This window comes from Bos taurus, chromosome 23, assembly GCF_002263795.3.
Source record: "Bos taurus isolate L1 Dominette 01449 registration number 42190680 breed Hereford chromosome 23, ARS-UCD2.0, whole genome shotgun sequence".
Classification (NCBI taxonomy): Eukaryota; Metazoa; Chordata; class Mammalia; order Artiodactyla; family Bovidae; genus Bos; species Bos taurus.
The window spans coordinates 3,077,250-3,096,058 of NC_037350.1; the positions used below are offsets into that span (position 1 = coordinate 3,077,250).

An 18,809-nucleotide genomic window follows, 5' to 3' on the forward strand; every position below is an offset into this window, starting at 1 on the left:
ACAGGGACGTTAAGCAGAATCACAGTAATGTGTGTGAAATTCTTTGGTGGTGTTCTACATGAATGTATGCATTAGTGGATTTTTTACGAGTACGTTAAGGCTGCTCACTGAAGTTAAAAAGTGGTCAATCAGGAAAGCTGGACTTACTAAAAGCCTTATCCAGGTCAGTGGGTTTCTATCTTAAGTCCTACTCCTCTTCTTTGTATACGGTTTCCTATCAAACGTGGCAAATGCACCGTATTTCATTGTACTGTGCTTTAATACTGTTGTTTTTTTTATTACTAATAAAAGTCTGTGACAACTTTGCCTTGAGTGGGCTTATCAATGTCATTTATCAAACAGCATTTGCTAACTTTCTGTCACATTTTGATGATATTCATGACATTTCACACTTTTCCATCATTGTTGTGATGGTGATCACTGATGTTACCATTGTAACTGCTTGGGTGCACCACAAACCATGCCATACAAGACAGCAAACTTAACTAACACGTGTTCTGTGCATTCTCATCGCTCCACCGACTTGCCTTGACTGCCTTTCTGCCCTTTTGGGCATCCTACACCCTGAGACGCAATATTGAAAGTAGGCCAATTAATAAGCCCACAATGGCCTCTAAGTGTTCTAGTGAAATGAAGAGTCTCACATTTCTCAAATTAAACCAAAAGCTAGCAGTGATTAAGCTCGGTGAGAAAGGAGTGTCCAAAGACAAGACAGGCTCAAAGGCAGGCCTGCAGCTAGGTGACCGTCACATGATGGCCATTGTATCTACTGCTGTGGGCAGGAATCCCTTAGAGAAATGGAGAAGCCACACAGTAAGAGAGACCAACATGCACTACTTAGATGCAATTTCAAAAATGACAGAATGATCTCTGTTCGTTTCCAAGGCAAACTATTCAATATCACAGTAATTAAAATCTATGCCCCAACCAGTAATGCTGAAGAAGCTGAACGGTTCTATGAAGACCTACAAGACATTCTAGAACTAACACCAAAAACACATGTCCTCTTCATTATAAGGGACTAGAATGCAAAAGTAGGAAGTCAAGAAACACCTGGAGTAACACACAAATTTGGCCTTGGGAGTACAGAATGAAGCAGGGCAAAGGCTAATACAGTTTTGCCAAGAGAACGCACTGGTCATAGCAAAAACCTTCTCCCAACAACATAAGAGAAGACTCTACACATGGACATCACCAGGTGGTCAATACCAAAATCAGATTGATTATATTCTTTGCAGCCATAGACAGAGAAATTCTATATGGTCAGCAAAAACAAGACCAGGAGCTGACTGTGGCTTAGAGCATGAACTCCTTATTGTCAAATTCAGACTTAAACGGAAGAAAGTAGGGGAAACCACTAGACCATTCAGGTATGACCTAAATCAAATCCCTTACAATTATACAGTGGAAGTGACAAATAGATTCAGTGGATTAGATATGACAGGCAGAGTGCCTGAAGAACTATGGATGGTGGTTTGTGACCTCCTGTACAAACAGGAGGCAGGGATCAAGATCATCCCCAAGGAAAAGAAATGCAAAAAGGCAAAAGGGTTGTCTGAGGAGGCCTTACAAATAGCTGTGAAAAGAAGAGAACCTAAAGGCAAAGGAGAAAAGGAAAGCTATACCCATTTGAACACCGAGTTCCAAAGAATAGCAAGGAGAGATAAGAAAGCCTTCCTCGGTGATCAATGCAAAGAAATTGAGGAAAACAATAGAGTGGGCAAGTCTAGAGATGTCTTCAAGAAAATTAGATACACGAAGGGAACATTTCATGCAAAGATGGGCTCAATAAAGGACAGAAATGGTATGGACCTACCAGAAGCAGAAGATATTAAGAAGAGGTGGCAAGAATACACAGAAGAACTATACAAAAAAGATCTCCATGACCCAGATAATCACAACAGTGTGATCACTCACCTAGAGCCAGACATCCTGGAATGTGAAGTCAAGTGGGCCTTAGGAAGCATCACTATAAACAAAGCTGGTGGAGGTGATGGAATTCCTATTGAGCTATTCCAAATCCTAAAAGATGATGCTGTGAAAGTGCTGCACTCAATATGTCAGCAAATTTGGAAAACTCAGCAGTGGCCACAGGACTGGAAAAGGTCAGTTTTCATTCCAATCCCAAAGGAAGGCAATGCTAAAGAATGTTCAAACTACCGCACAATTGCACTCATCTCACACACTAGTAAAGTAATGCTCAAAATTCTCCAAGCCAGGAACAGTACATGAACCGTGAACTTCCAGATGTTCAAGCTGGATTTAGAAAAAGTACAGGAACCAGAGTTGAAATTGCCAACATCCACTGGATCAGTGAAAAACCAAGAGAGTTCCAGAAAAACATCTATTTCTGCTTTATTGACTATGCCAAAGCCTTTGACTGTGTGGATCACAACACACTGCGGAAAATTCTTCAAGAGCTGGGAATACCAGACCACCTGACCTGCCTCTTGAGAAATCTGTATGTAGGTAAAGAAGCAACAGTTAAGAGCTGGACATGGAACAACAGACTGGTTCCAAATTGGCAAAGGAGTACATCAAGGCTATATATTGTCACCCTGCTTATTTAACATATGCAGAGTATATCATGCAAACTGATGACAAGCTGGAATAAAGATCACAGGGAGAAATATCAACAACCTCAGATATGCAGATGATACCAGCCTAATGGCAAAAAGTGAAAAGGAACTAGAGAGACTCTTGATGAGGGTGAGAGGAGAGTGAAAAAAGCTGGCTTAAAACCCAGCATACAGAAAACTAAGATCATAGCATTCAGTCCTATCACTTCATGGCAGACAGACAGGGAAGTAATGGAAACTGTGACAGATTTTTTTTCGCTCCAAAATCACTGTGAACAGTGGTGACTGCAGCCATGAAATTAAAACACACTTGCTCCTTGGAAGAAAAGCTATGACAAACCTAGACAGCATATTAAAAAACAGTGACATCACTCTGCTGGCAAAGGTCCGTCTAGTCAAAGCTATGGTTTTTTGCAGTAGTCATGTACGGATCTGAGAGTTGGGCCACAAAGAAGGCCAAGCGCCAAAGTATTGATGCTTTCTAATTGTGGTGCTGGAGAAGACTCTTGAGAGTCCCCTGGACAATCAGGAGATTGAACCAGTCAATGCAAAGGAAATCAACCCTAAATATTCATTGGAAGGACTGATGCTGAAGCTGAAGCTCCAATACTTTGGCCATCTTGGGCATCTGATGCAAAGTGTCAACTCATTCGAAAAGCCCCTGATGCTGGGAAAGATTGGGGGGGTGGGGAGAAGGGGACGACAGAGGATGAGATGGTTGGGTGACATCACCAACTCAACAGACATGAGTTTGAGCAAGCTCTGAGAGATACTGAAGGACAGGAAAACCTGGCGTGCTGCAGTCTGTGGGGTTGCAAAGAGTTGGACGTGACTGAGCAACTGAGCAACAATGCAGTTACAGTTATCAAAGCAGTATGGTCGTGGCATAAATACAGAAATATAGATCAGCGGAACAGGACAGAAAACCCAGACATAAGCCCAACCAGTTATGGCCAGCTAATCCATGACAAAGTAGGCGAGTTTACACAATGGTGGCAAGACAGTCTCTTCAACAAATGGTGCTGGGAAAACTGAACAGCGACATGTAAAAAAATTAAGTTAACTCATTCCTTAATTCCATACGCAAAAATAAGCTCAAAATGGATTAAAGATCTTAATGTGAGACAAGACTATATAAACTCTTAAGAGGAAAACACAGGCAGAACATGCTCTAACATAAATTACAGCAGCATCTTTTTTGATCCATCTCCCAGAATAATGAAATAAAAACAAAAATAAATAAATGGGACCTACTTAAACTCAAAAACTTTTGCACAGCAAAGGAAACAATAAACAAAATGAAAGACAACTCACAGAATGGGAGAAAATATTTGCAAATGATGTGACTGATAGGGATTAGTCTCCAAAATTTACATTTTATGACACTTAACAGCATCAAAACAAATAACCCACTCAAAAAATGGGCAGAGACCTGAACATACATTTCTCCAATGAGGACATACAGATACACTTATGAACAGATTTCAGTATCTCTAAGAATTAGAGAAATGCAAATGAAAACTACAATGAGGTATCCTGTCACACCAGTCAGAACAGTTATCTTCAAAAAACCCACAAGCAACAACTGCTGGAACGAGTGTGGTGAAAAGGCAACCCTGCTATACTCTTGGCTGCAACGTAACCTGGTACAGCCAGTATGGAGAACAGTACGGAGGTTCCTGAAAACACTGAACAGAGCTACCATACGACCCTGCGATCCCACTCCTGGGCATACAGCTGGAGAAAAACACGATCCGAAAGGAGACACGCACCCCTGTCCTTCACTCACTGCAGCACTGTTTACAATAGGCAAGACAGGAAAGCAATTTGAACGTCAATCAACAGAGGAACAGATAAACAAGATGTGGTACATATATACGACGGTGTATTACTCAGCCATTAAAGAGAGTGAAAGAATGCCATTCGCAGCAACACGGATGGACCTAGAGAATGTCATATGAGTGAAGTCTGTCAGACAGAGAAGGAGAAATGTTGTATGAATCCCTTACGTGTGGAATCGAAAAAGAAATAATACAAATGAACTTACTTACAAAACAGACAGAGGCTCACAGAGTTAGAAAACTTACGGTTGCCAGGGGAAAGGGATAGTTAGGGACTTTGGGAAGGCCGTGTACAAACTGCTATTTAAAATGATAACCAACAGGAACTACCGTATAGCACGTGAACACTGCTCAATGTGTGCGCCAGCCAGGAGGGAGGAGGTCTCGGGGGAGAATGGATACACGTATATGTATGGCTGAGTCCCTTTGCTGTTCACCTGAAACTACCACAACATTATAATTGGCTATACACCAACACAAAATAAAAAATTTAAAGTTTAAAAAAAAAACTCGTGATTGGGGAAGATGTGAAGAGGTCAAAATACCAACAGCAACAGGAATTTGGAAAAAGTTGATTCCAACTCTCATGGATGACTCTGAGGGGTTCAAGAACTCAGTAGAAAAGGGAACTGCAGATGTGGTGGAAAGAGCAAGAGAACCAGAATCAGAAGTAGAGTCTGAAGATGTGACTGAACTGCTGCAATCTCAAGATAAACCTTTAATGGATGATGAGCAAGGAAAGTGGTTTTTTGAGAATGAATCTACCCTAGTGAAGATGCTGTGATGACTGTCGAAATGACAAGTAAGGATTTTAAATATCACATAAATTTAGTTGATAAAACAGCAGCAGGGTTTGAGAGGATCGATTCCAGTTTTGAAAGAAGTTCTACTGTGGGTAAAACGCTATCACACAGCACTGCAGACTACAAAGAAATCATTCATGAAAGGAAGAGTCAGTCAATGCAGCAAACTTGATTTTAAGAAATTGCCACAGTCGTCCCAACCTTCAGCAACCACCACCCAGATCAGTCAATAGCCATCAACATGGAGGCAAGATACCACCCCCGCCAGTTGAAAGACTATGACTCACTGAAGGCTAAGGTAATACTTAGCATTTTATAGCAATAAGATGTCTTTCAATTAAGACATATTTTAAGACATAATGTTCTTGCCCACTTAACAGACCACAGTAATAGTGTAAACATGACTTTTATATGCATAGAGAAACCAAAAAATTCGTGTGACTTGCAGTGGTCTGGAATTGAAACTGCAGTATCTACTGGGTGTGCCTATACGCAAGAGGCTCACTGTACTAAGTCTCAGTTAATCAAAGAGAAGTCTCTCTCTCAGGTTTGGTCAATGGCTTATAAAGACATTCAGTGTATGGCCAAACCAACCTGAACGCACCCAATCTCACGTCATCTCAGAAGCTGAGCCTGGTTAGTACCTGAATGGGAGATTCACACAAAGATGCACATTTATAAGCAGTAAGGAAGAACTGAAGAGGCAGTTATGGAGAAAACACAGTAATTCTGTAGCTACAAGGTCCAAGCTCAAAAGCTAACTCTATTATTTTTATACTTTGCAAAAAAAAAATAAACTTCTCAGCCTAATTTAAAGGGAGAAAATTATAATAATCAGTAAGCATGGGCTCCCCTGGTGGTTTCAGGTGGTAACGAATTCACCTGCATTGCAGGAGACCCAGGTTCAATCCCTGGGTCAGGAAAATCCCCCGAAGAAGGGAAATGGCTACCCACTCCAGTATTCTTACCTGGAGAATTCCAGACAGAGGAGCCTGACTGGTTACAGTCCATCGGGTCACAAAGAATCAGACATGACTGAGCGACTATTTTTCTTTAAAAAAACAAACAAACCAGTACCTGGCATACTGTAGGTATTGAATAAAAAGGCTCTTTCAATCTGTAGCTACAGATTTATAAACTGTGGGTCCATCAAAAAGAGCTAACACCCATCACAGAGAAATGCAAGGAGAAAAATATTCTAGCACTGTAACTATAATGCAAGGTGACAACATTTCAATTTTGTTTCTATCTCCTATTCAGGAAGGTTCAAGAAGAGTCCTTTTAAAGCAAAACATATTCTAAAGTGTGTGTAGGGAGTGGGAGAGGTAGCCTCAAATGTTTTTCTTATTGCCATACCTTGAAAGCCCCAAATAAATGTTCCTTGGTTAAGATGCCCTGGTAGGTGACCAAAAAAGTTGGACCAGTTATCGAAGTCAACAAAGACTATGTGAGTCATAGTTCTCAGGTAATCCAAGTCTGGGAGCTCAACAACCTCTTCATCTGAGAAAAAAGAAACATCGACAGGAATTTGAGAAGAATTAGCTAAAAACTTTTCAACTTGTCAACTTAACATTAATCTTGCATGTGTTTTTACTTCTATCTAAGCCATGTTGTGAAATCCAAATGACACAGTATATTTATATCAGATAAAAATATTTTGAATATTTCAGAAATGATTGTCCTTTCTACAAATATGTGCCACTGATCCTGGCTTTCTTTAAAAGTCATTTATAAAGGGAATTTTTTTTTTTTAATTAGTGTATTGGAAGATCTAGAAGACCAGGCTTTAAGGCTAAGTAACTAAAACTCGCACCATTCATCAAAATAAACTTTAGAGGTTACTTGCTAAGAACTTTCTTGCTACCAGGAGTCTGTTCTTTTCCTAACCTGGACTGATCCATCGGCATGCCTCTGGCTCCATGCTACGCCCTGGACTGCAGACGTGAGACAGCCCACACGCTGCTCCTGGGCGCCTCCCGCAAAGACACCTCTTCTCCGCTCTCCCAGGGCCTCTCCGCTCTGACCCTCTCCAACTCTTGTTCTCCCTCCTCTTCCCTCCTGTCACACCTCTTCACTTTGACAGGGCCTTAAGAGTTTCCAGCGGTAGCAATGAAGACCCTGAATGTTTAAACTCTTTTTAAAACAGACAGCTTCTCAGTTCAGTTCAGTAGCTCAGTCGTGTTCGACTCTCTGTGACCCCATGAACCGCAGCACACCAGGCCTCCCTGTCCATCACCATCTCCCAGAGTTCACTCAAACTCATGTCCATCGAGTCGGTGATGCCATCCAGCCATCTCATCCTCTGTCGTCCCTTCTCCTCCTGCCCCCAATCCCTCCCAGCATCAGAGTCTTTTCCAATGAGTCAACTCTTCGCATGAGGTGGCCAAAGTACTGCAGTTTCAGCTTTGGCATCATTCCTTCCAAAGAAATCCCAGGGCTGATCTCCTTTAGAATGGACTGGTTGGATCTCCTTGCAGTCCAAGGGACTCTCAAGAGTCTTCTCTAACACCACAGTTCAAAAGCATCAATTCTTCCGCACTCAGCTTTCTTCACAGCTTCTATTCCACCTAATAAAGACTGCCTCAGAAAGAGCCTGCCATTCTTTCTCATTTCTAAACCATTTTCTTATCTCCTTTCTTAAAATACTCAGTAATTTAGATTTAGATATGACAATGACCTCCTGTCAAACATAAACCAACACAAATTCCCCAAAAAGAAAAGAACAGAACATAAAACAGTATGGCCACGGTTCCACTGTTAGAAGAAGAGTTGAATGGGGCTGGAGTACATCATTTAATCAACATAAAACACATGGCTAATGGTGATGGCAAGAGCTACCTGTGCTACAGAGCAAGTCTAAAAATTCAGTAGTTCATAACAATATTTTATTAGCCGAAACTTTTACATATCCTCATTTTTCCACTCTACACTGCATAATTTACAGTCAATTTTTATTTAAAAGAATATATAATTAAAGTTATACTCAAAAGGAAACAATCATACTTCTAAACAAAATAAAAACTTGCACTCTTGTAGAGTTCTTCAATCTTATTGTAGAAGTAAAGTCTAGAGTAATCCATACTCTGAATTCAGTATTCTGCCTGGTTTCTTGTTTCCACTTAACAACTCAATTTCTAATTGCTATTTTAACTCTAAGTAAAAGCTTTGCTTCCAAAAAGGAATAAGGAAAATATATTCTCAAGTGATCTTTAAGATTTCTCAGAGAATAAGGCCAAAATAGAAACAAAAAGAAATCACTGACTTATCTTCTACTGAATTTTAGTCTAAATGATAGTAATGGGCAGTGTACTTTCAAATCTGACTTTCAGAAAACCATCCATTTTCCTTATCTTTCAAAATTCCCAAGTCCTTTGGAAAAGAAAACAAAACGTTATCTAAAATACCTATTAGTGTAACAGGTATTCTTTGTCCCCTCAGGTTAAGAGGGTAGTTGCACGAAGCAGCAGGAACACGGATCTCTGTACCCGCTGCAGAAACGATTACCCCATCTCACCCAACCCCGGGCAGCTACCCCTGGCCCGCGCCTATCAATCACCAGCACGTGGGACGCCCCGCGTCAGGGCTGGTTACCTGCCGTACCTGCGCTCTGGCCGCTCAGCTCCATCTCAGCGGCTCTGTCCGGTTCTGCAGTCTGCAGCCCGTCTGCGGTCTGTCTGGGCTTTCTCTCTGCCCGGGCGGGTGGTGGGCTCTTGGGCTCGGCCGAAAGGCGGGCCCCCACCGGTCCCCGCAGCGAGCAGTGCTTCGTGTGGAAGTGCTGCTGTGCGCTCTCGGGGTCCTGGAAGGCCTTGGTGCACGTGCCGCACTTGATGAGGCCCCGCGGCGGGGTCTCCAGGTCCGCGTGCGCCTGGCGCACGTGCGTGTGCAGGTCACCGAGGCTCTGAGTTGTGGCTGAGCAAACGCCACAGCGGAACCACAGGCGGCCCTGGCCCAGCAGGGTCTGCAGACAGCGGCCGTGGTCCTCCCGCCTGTTGACTTTGCAGAGGTAGCTCTCGCGGCAGCCGCAGGTCAGCAGATTACCCGTCTCTATTACTGGAAAATCACTCTCCGTTTTAATGGAAGGTTCCGTTTTTTCTGACACAAATACATAGTCTGTGCTGTGGTGCTCCTTATAATGAGTCAAAAATGCATCTTCCACATTAAAACTCAGATCACAAAGCCCGCAGAAGTACTTCATCTTTACCTCACTGTTGTGCTCATCTTGGCAATGTCGTTGTAGTGTTTCCATCTTGTGAAAAGTCTTTTTGCAATGGGTGCAGCTGTACCTGTGAAACTGGTGACTTGTTAAAGACATGCAGTGTTGCTTTACGCATTCTTGGGAGTCAAACATATCTTCACAAATTCGGCATTGCCATTTACCCCTCGGAGGACGGTTTGCTGGGGAGTGATCAACAATAGTAAGAGCTGAAGAAGGATTCTCAGCAGTCAGATCACTCACCAGCACGGTAGAGGATGATGGCGAAGTGTCACCTGCCACCTCATCCGTCTCATAAAAATACCTGTGTCCACTGTGAAACTCAGTCACATGGGCCATTATAGCCTCTTTCCTCCTCAATTCCTTTTTGCATGTCCGACACCAGAAAAGAAAGTTATTTAAATGTGCCCCTCCGTGAATGCGGCTCATGTGTAAACGGATGACTCCCAAATCTTCACACACCTTCCCACAGACCACACACTTGTAACACATTGTGTTTGCTGAGAAAACATGCTTTTCTACTGCATCTTCACTTGGGAAGCGTTGATGGCATTCACAAAACCAGGTTTTAACAAGTGACCTTTCCTTCTGAAAACAAACCACACCCCCAAGGCTTTTAACTCCTAAATTCATCTTCTTTTTTGGAACAGTGCTGCAATCCTGTGAGCTAGATTCTTGAGAGGACATATTTCTTTTCAGTGATGAAAATTTTGACCCATCTTGCAACAGGTGCAGGTCAGAAAGAGGTTTGTTCCCTTCATTGCTGTGGCAATAAAGTAAAACTGATTCTTCCATTGAGTTAATGACTCGGACTTTGTGTCCTAAATTCTGCTTGTGATTCCAGGTACTGGTTTCATCCACAAAGACATGGTTGCAGTGTGGACAGTAACCTCTCAGGAGGAATTTCTCTGCCACCTGAGCAATGCTCTTCTCAGCTAGAGCTACAGGACCGGCATTTCGACAACGAACTCTAAATTGGATAAAAAGATAAACTTGTAAGTATTTCTAAATGCAGTATCTCTGCTTTTTATTGTAGTAATTATTAAGTAAACATGTGTACATAAGCACTAAAGATTGTTTTTCAACAAAGAGGCAGATGATATAATAATATCCTATCTACCTGAACATTACCTACATTTTGTTTAATCCAGACAAATTTTAGAAAAGTAGAAACAATGTAAAATGCACTGATAGGAATGTTATGAGACAAGCAGGTAACTAACTTCTCTATGGTACAGAGGAACACGACAGTGACATTCTCAACAACCTGGTACCTGTTCTTTAAGAATGGACTGATTTTAGGTCAGGAACATGCCATGCTCGTGGTTGCTTTTACACTAAAAAGTGTCCAACATCACTGTTCATCAGGGAAATCCAGATTAAAACCACAATGAGACTCTCAAAAAGAACAACTAAAATGAAACAAGACTGGTAACAGCAAACCTTGGCAAGGATGTAGAGAAACTGCAACTCTCTCACCTGGCTGGTAGAAACATGCACCAGTACACACTGAGAGAATGTCGAGAAGAGACTTATAAAATTAAATACGCATCTACTCTTTGATCTCGCAATTCCAATCCTAGATATTTATCCAAGAGAAATGAAGACATATGTCTATAAAATGATTTGTATAAGATGTATGTAATAGCTTTATTCACAATAGCTAAAAACTGAAAAAAATCCAAAGGTCCATCAACGTGAGAATGAATAAGCAAACTGTGCTGTATCATTCACAAATAAAGAACAATGAACTAAACAATATGGATGAATTGTACAGATGCTCTGACAAATACAGAAGAGTACATACTACACATGATTCCATTTACATAAAGATCGAGAGGAGATATGTCAATGTAAGGTAGAAAAAATATCCGAACAGACTGCCTGGGGATGAGACGGTGGGAGATGACCAGGAAGGGAAGGATGGGTTGACAGCTGTATCCAGTCTACAAATCATAAAGGTTAAGGGGGCAGAGGGCTAGGTATGAAAAACACATGAAAAAAATCATAAAGGTTAAGATTTGTATACGTCAATAAATTGAAACAATACGTCAGAAACAAAGAACTATAAACAATCATTAAGCATGGTAAGGCGCATAAAGATGTATAAGAATGGTGGTGTTGAGCATTATCAAAGTTGGGAGATGGATAAATAGGGTTCACTATACTAGTCTGTTGACGTGCATACAGTGAAATTTTCCATGAAATAATTAAGAATAAAAATCCTGGCAGAATGAGGATTTGAATGCATGAACTCAAGAAATACAAGTCAGAACTAGGACTGTTAACATCAGTAATTACACCGAGTTTATACAGAATAATTATACTCAGCTGCCTGTTTTTTTTGAGAATGTATTTTACTTGAAAGTTTGTGAAAACAACTGTTCTAAGTAAACAAACCCAATTGTATCACTTAGTAGATATAAACTTTTAATGCATGTTAAAGAAATAAGGAGGGGGGAGACCTAAGAGAGCATCAGATGCAAAGTACAGTCTTTGAATTATGAATCCAACAAACCAAATGTAAAAAACTTCAGGAAGTGACCAGGGAAAATTTGATAACTGATCAGATGTCTGATGATATTAAAAAACTAGTTTTTTAGGTATCATGGTATTACAGTTATTTTTCTTAAAAAAAAAAAAAAAGAGCTCTTATCATCCATAGGTATATCCTGGAGTATTTACAGATAAAATGACAAGATTTGCTTCAAAAGTAAGAATTTGCAGGGATGAAAGTGTCATGTAGTGACAACTACTGAAGCCTGGTGACAGCCCATTAATACACCTAATGGGCTTACTGTATTCATTACTTTTGTATATTGCTTGATAATTTTCATTGTAAAGACAAAAATATCACACTCGATTATTTGATCAATTTGGCCTTTGATTGACATGCAATTTTTCACACATTTGTCATACTTTCCATGCTAGCTCAATCAAAGCCAACATTCTATCTTAACCCTCTCCTCCCACAGGCACAACCCTCAGCAACCCACATGAAACTTGGAACTGTCAGTTTGTTTTACATTTACAGCAGTATCAATGAATCCACTTTTCTCACACTTCTCCTCTTATTCATGTCACTTCATGAAGTTTTTTACATTTGCTTTGTTGGATTCATAATTCAAAGACTGTACTTTGCATCTGATGCTCTCTTAGGTCTCCCCCTCCTTATTTCTTTAAAATGCATTAAAAGTTTGTATCTACTAAGTGATACAGTTGGGTTTGGTAAATTTGGGTAATGTCCAGGCAAATAGCCATTCTCATTTTAAAGGAGAGAAACACAGAATATAAAACTATTTGTTGAATCCCCCTGCTGGTGAAGAGCCTTTTGGGCAGGACCAGTACAAACCTGAAATGGGCAGTAAGCTCCATGTGGGACCGCAGGGTCTGGTGGCAGGCCACACACTTAACTTGAAATGGAACATCTTTGCACAGAGAGATCAAAAGTTTCTTTGCAAAAGATGGAAATGATATTGGCTGTGCCACTGCCTTGTCATCTGAAAGACAAAATGAACTATAACTTGCAAAGATTTGAGTGGAGTGACCCGGCCTTCCTCCCCTCTGCCTTTCGTAACATCCGGTTAGTAAGTGAAAGAAGATAATTATTTATGTGATAAAAATCTATGAAAAGTCATTTTCTAGCTTCAATTAAATGCAATGGATGCTGAACTCATGCTCAGACTAAAATCTGAGTTTAAATGCAGGGATTTACAAAACAGATATACAAAAACATTATTGTACATAAATGTTTTCTTCCCAAGTTTGTCTTCATTCCTCAAAGTAAACCTTACTCTTATGTACAGATAAATATTAAGAATCTTTTTTTTTGAAAAATAAAAACTGAGATAAACATCTTTCACTTTCATGGTTCTCAAAATTAATGTGAAAATAAGTTATCTCAAGAATTATCTGAGATGTACAGTAAATCAGCAAAGGTTAAAGGAGTTTAATAATTTTCATCAGAAGAGAGTATGAACATACCACCCAGTTTAAAACTCTGATGGAAATGATTCTTTCCAGACATATGCTTCAAACACTCATCCTTGCTGCTAAAAAGGAGGAAGCAATTTGGACACGCAAAACACTGAATAATCTGAGGAAGAAGGTTGTTTTTATGTCCATCATCTGCAGCTTCCTAAAATATAAGGCAAAGCTATATTATAGACAACTAAAATCAATATTCAGTTTCTTAAGTCAACTTTCAAAATACCCTATTTATTATACATTTGGAATATTTTGTATCAGTTTTTAACATGAAAACTTTTCTTCCCTGTGAACTGTGGAATTGTTTTATCATAAATAAGGTCCCATATATGAATTTTTAAATTTTTTCCTTAAAAACAAATTGTTACCATCTTTCTGTGATAATAAAGATAAAAGTATGTTTGCTTTCTAGACATTTTCTTTTTATAAATGTATATGCAATATTATATAAATGCATAAATGTTTTCATATCACATGTTTTCTTATGTTTTGCTTTGCCCACTCTGCAATATAACCTATGTTTACAAATATGTATTCTTCCATAAATCTCTCCATGTTTGTCGTTTATAAAAAATACATAAAAATACATATACAAGGGGAACTGCCATTGTTTTATCAAATATTGTTATCTTACAGATCTTCTGCCTCTCAGTTTTCTTATTCCATTATTCCTAACAGAAATCCCTAAAAATCAGCTGGTGTCACTCTAATTTATTCTTTGTAATGATCACAAACTACTTCATGGTGTGGATCTACTAAGATTTAGTCAACTATTCATTTTCAGGCTTTTTTTTTTTTTTGCCACTACAATGATTTTGGAAATATATTTATAAAAATATATTGTTGACTACATATCCTTATTATATTTACTGCTTTTCCCTCATCAGGAGTGGCCCTATTGGGTTAAAAGTTTTTGGTAATTAAAAGATATTGTGTAATTGCTGCTCAAAAGATTCTACCAATTCAGGTTCCCTAGCACTAAATGAGTCTGGCACAGGCTTTTATGGACCTTATTTTCATGTCTGCAGTCTTACAGACATGTGCTGTGTTAACTTGCCTTTCCTGTCTACTTGTGCTATGAGCTTTCATTCATGTAATTCTGTGTGTTGCTTACTCCATTCCAGTCTCAGGTTTTATTTTTTCCCCTGTGGTCAACCTGTATTCATTCTTTGTTATCAAACTAACCCTGTCTCATCCTCCATCTTTAAAATATTTTTCATCAAACACCTATCTATTAATTTTGTATATGGTCACCTTAAAATTCTGATAGTCAAACGGGCATGCCTTTTGTCCAGGTTTCCAAACCTGGTTAAGAGCTTCCTCTATTTCTTTATTTTTGTTTTTATTTCCATTATTCTAGGAGGTGGGTCACAAGGATCTTGCTGTAATTTATGTCAAAGAGTATTCTGCCTATGTTTTCCTCTAAAAGTTTTCTAGATTCTGGCCTTACATTTAGATCTTTAAACCATTTTGAGTTTAATTTTGTGTATGGTGTGAGAAAGTGTTCCAGTTTCATTCTTTTATAGGTGGCTAACAAGTTCTCCCAGCACCACCTGTCCTTTCTCCATTGTCAAAGATAAGATGCCCATAGGTGCGTGGATTTATTTCCAGGCTTTCTCTCTTGCTCCATTGGCCTATATTTGTTTTTGTGCCAGTACCATACTGTCTTGATGACTGCAGCTTTGTAGTACAGTTTGAAGGCAGAAAGATTGGTTCCTCCAGCTCCATTCTTCTTTTTCAAGATTGCTTTGGCTGTTCATCAAAACTTTACAAATAATAAATGCTGGAGAGGGTGTGAAGAAAATAGAACCCTCTTACCCTGTTGGTGGGAATGCAAATTGATAAAGCCACTATGGAGAACAGCATGAAGATTCCTTAAAAAAAACAAAAAAAAAACAAAACTAGGACTAAAACTGCCATCAGTTAAGTTAGTCGCTCAGTTGTGTCTGACTCTTTGCAACCCCATGAACTGCAGCACGCCAGGCTTCCCTATTCATCACCAACTCCCAAAGCTTACTCAAACTCATGTCCATTGAGTTGGTGATGCCACCCAACCATCTCATCCTCTGTTGTCCCCTTCTCTTCCTGCCTTCAATCTTTCCAGCATCAGGATCTTTTCCAATGAGTCAGTTCTTCGCAGCAGGTGGCCAAAGTATTGGAGGTTCAGCTTCAGCATCAGTCCTTTCAATGAATATTCAGAACTGATTTCCTTTAGGATTGACTGGTTGGACCTCCTTGCAGTCCCAGGGGGCTCTCAAGAGTCTTCTCCAACACCATAGTGTTGGTGAAGTTCAAAAGCAGTTCAAAAGTTCAATTCAAACAGTTCAAAAGCATCAATTCTTCAGCATTCAGCTTTCTTTATGGTCCGACTCTCACATCCATACATGACTACTGGGAAAACCATAGCTTTAACTAGATGGACCTTTGTCAGCAAAGTAATGTCTCTGCTTTTTAATATGCTATCTAGGTTTGTCATACCTTTTCTTCGAAGAAGCAAGTGTCTTTTAATTTCATGGCTGCAGTCACCATCTGCACTGATTTTGGAGCCCAAGAAAATAAAGTCTGTCACTGTTGCCATTATTTCCCCATCTATTTGCCATGAAGTGATGGGACCAGATGCCATGATCTTAGTTTTCTGAATGTTCAGTTTTAAGACAAAATTTTCACTCTCCTCTTTCACTTTCATCAAGAGGCTCTTTAGCTCTTCTTCATTTTCTGCCATAAGGGTGGTGTCATCTGCATATCTGAGGTTATTGATATTTCTCCCGGCAATCTTGATTCTAGCTTGTGCTTCCTCCAGTTCAGCATTTCTCATGATGTACTCTGCATATAAATTAAATAAGCAGGGTGACAATATATAGCCTTGATGTACTCCTTTCCCAATTTGGGACCAGTCTGTTGTTCCATGTCCAGTTCTAATTATTGCTTCCTGACCTGCATACAGATTTCTCAAGAGGCAGGTCAGGTGGTCTGGTATTCCCATCTCTAAGAATTTTCCACAGTGTGTTGTGATCCACACAGTCAAAGGCTTTGGCACAATCAATAAAACATAAGTAGATGTTTTTCTCTGGAACTCTCTTGCTTTTTCGATGATCCAATGGATGTTGGCAATTCGATTTCTGGTTCCTCTGCATTTTCTAAATCCAGCTTGAACATCTGGAAGTTCATGGTTCATGTACTGTTGAAGTCTGGCTTGGAGAATTTTAAACATTACTTTGCTAGCATATGAGATGAGTGCAATTGTGCAGTGGTTTGAACATTCTTTGGCATTGCCTTTCTTTGGGATTGGAATGAAAACTGACCTTTTCTAGGCCTTTGGCTGGAAACTACCATATGACCCAATAAATCCCACTCCTAGGCATATATGTCAAGGAAACAATAATTGAAAAAGACACATATACCCCAATGTTCACTGCAGCACTATTTACAATAGCTAGGCAATGGAAGCAACCTAGATGTCCAATGGCAGATGAATGGATAAGGAATACTACTCAGCTATAAAAAGGAACATGTATGAGTTAATTCTAATGAGGTGGATGAACCTAGAGCCTATATTACACAGCATGAAGTAAGTCAGAAAAACCAGTATATATTAACATGTTTATATGGAATCTCGGAGAAGGTGATGGCACCGCACTCCAGTACTCCTGCCTGGAAAATCCCAGGGACGGAGGAGCCTGGTGGGATGCAGTCCATGGGGTCGCAGAGGGTCGGACATGACTGAGCGACTTCACTTTCACTTTTCACTTTCATGCATTGGCGAAGGAAACGGCAACCCACTCCAGTGTTCTTGCCTGGAGAATCCCAGGGATGGGGGAGCCTGGTGGGCTGCCATCTATGGGGTCACACAGAGTCAGACACGACTTAAGTGACTTAGCATAGCAATATGGAATCTAGAAAGATGGTACTGATGCTCCTAATTGTAGAGCAGCAAAAGAGACGCAGACGTAAAGAAGAGAGTTTTGGACACAGTGGGGGAAGGAGAGGGTGGCATGATTTGAGAGCATAGCATTGAAACATATACATTACCATATGTAAAATAGAGAGCTAGTGGGATCTGCTGCTGAGAACCTAGAGAGGCAGGGGTGGGATGTGGTGGGAGGTGGGAGGGAGGTTCAAGAAGGAGGGAACATATGTACACCTATGGCTGATTCATGTTGATATATGGCAGAAACCATCACAATATTGTAAAGCAATTATCCTCCAACTAAAAATAAAAATATAAAAAAAATCCTGATCCCCACAAAAATAAAAATTTTAAAAACAGCCTCCTCTATCCCAAAATTGGAAGTATTTTTCAGCGTATATTTATATGTGTATGTATATGTACGTGTGCTTGTGTATAAATATAATTTAACATGTTAATGGTCTTTAGAGTAATAGCCTTAAAAGTTGTATTGTGTCTTCCTAAATTTCTATCATTAAGTATACACAATAGTTTGTGTAGTTGCTTATGAGATGCAACAGGAGGGGGGATAGGAAATTCACATTCATACTAAGTACATTATGGTTCAAATGTGCTTTTCCAGTTAATCCTTACAATAACCCATGAAGTACTATTTTCATTATTTACTAATGAGAAAGCTAAAGTTTAGGTAAGTCAACAAAATCAGCACTGCCCTTCCAGCTGCACCCTCAGAAGACAGAGGGCTGCCATCCACCCAGCTTTATAGCTTTGGTGGGAAATCCTATGCTCTTTTCGTCACTCTTCATCCATTTTATTTTGGTGACAGCGTGTAAAAGATAACCCCTAGTCTGACTTTGTACATTCTGATTAGAAGGTTCCAAAAAAGAGCACTAAAAGCATTTACTAACTTATACACATAACTTACCAATTTACACACATGGCCCCTACTTGAAGAACTCTAAGAAAATAAGCTGTAGTTCAAATGTGAGTTATAACTGGATTCAAAACAAGCTTGTTTAAATTGTTTGCTCAATAGAATAAAATTGTGATTCCACATAAGATTTTATGGGAATATACCTAATTGCAAAGGTATAGCATATTTGCAAATATCTTCCAAAAACCAGAAGGAATGGGAAATATGATGTCTGGTAAGTTAAAAGTACTCAAATCCCTTTTACCACTGTATTTCCAGTCATACTAAATCAAAACACACCATAGAAATTAGAACCACAACAAGATACCACATCACAGACACCCCTAGGATGGGTATTTTATAGACAGATAATAGTGCTGGCAAGGCTGTGAAGAAACGGGAGCCCACACACTGTGACCAGGAAGGCAAGCTGACACACTGCGCTGGGAAACAGTTTGCAGTTCTTTAAAAACTTAAGCATAATAACTGAATGGCCCAACAATTAGCTCATTAGAGAACTGAAAACATAGGACCACACAAAGACTTGTACATTTGTTTCTGTCAGC

The 18,809-nt window shown here is 39.8% G+C and overlaps 1 protein-coding gene across 3 annotated transcripts in view; it reads right to left on the minus strand.

Annotated features, from left to right (window-relative positions):
- The window catches only part of ZNF451 (zinc finger protein 451), a 90,247-nt gene that overhangs the window by 24,722 nt on the left and 46,716 nt on the right, over positions 1–18,809 (minus strand). For all 3 annotated transcript variants that reach the window (XM_010818053.4, NM_001192684.1, XM_010818052.4), the window contains exons 8-11: positions 13,421–13,574; positions 12,789–12,936; positions 8,824–10,406; positions 6,580–6,723 (exon numbers count right to left, since the gene is read on the minus strand). In XM_010818053.4, the coding sequence (XP_010816355.1) occupies positions 6,580–6,723; positions 8,824–10,406; positions 12,789–12,936; positions 13,421–13,574 (2,029 nt within the window). The remainder of the gene's footprint in view (positions 1–6,579; positions 6,724–8,823; positions 10,407–12,788; positions 12,937–13,420; positions 13,575–18,809) is intronic.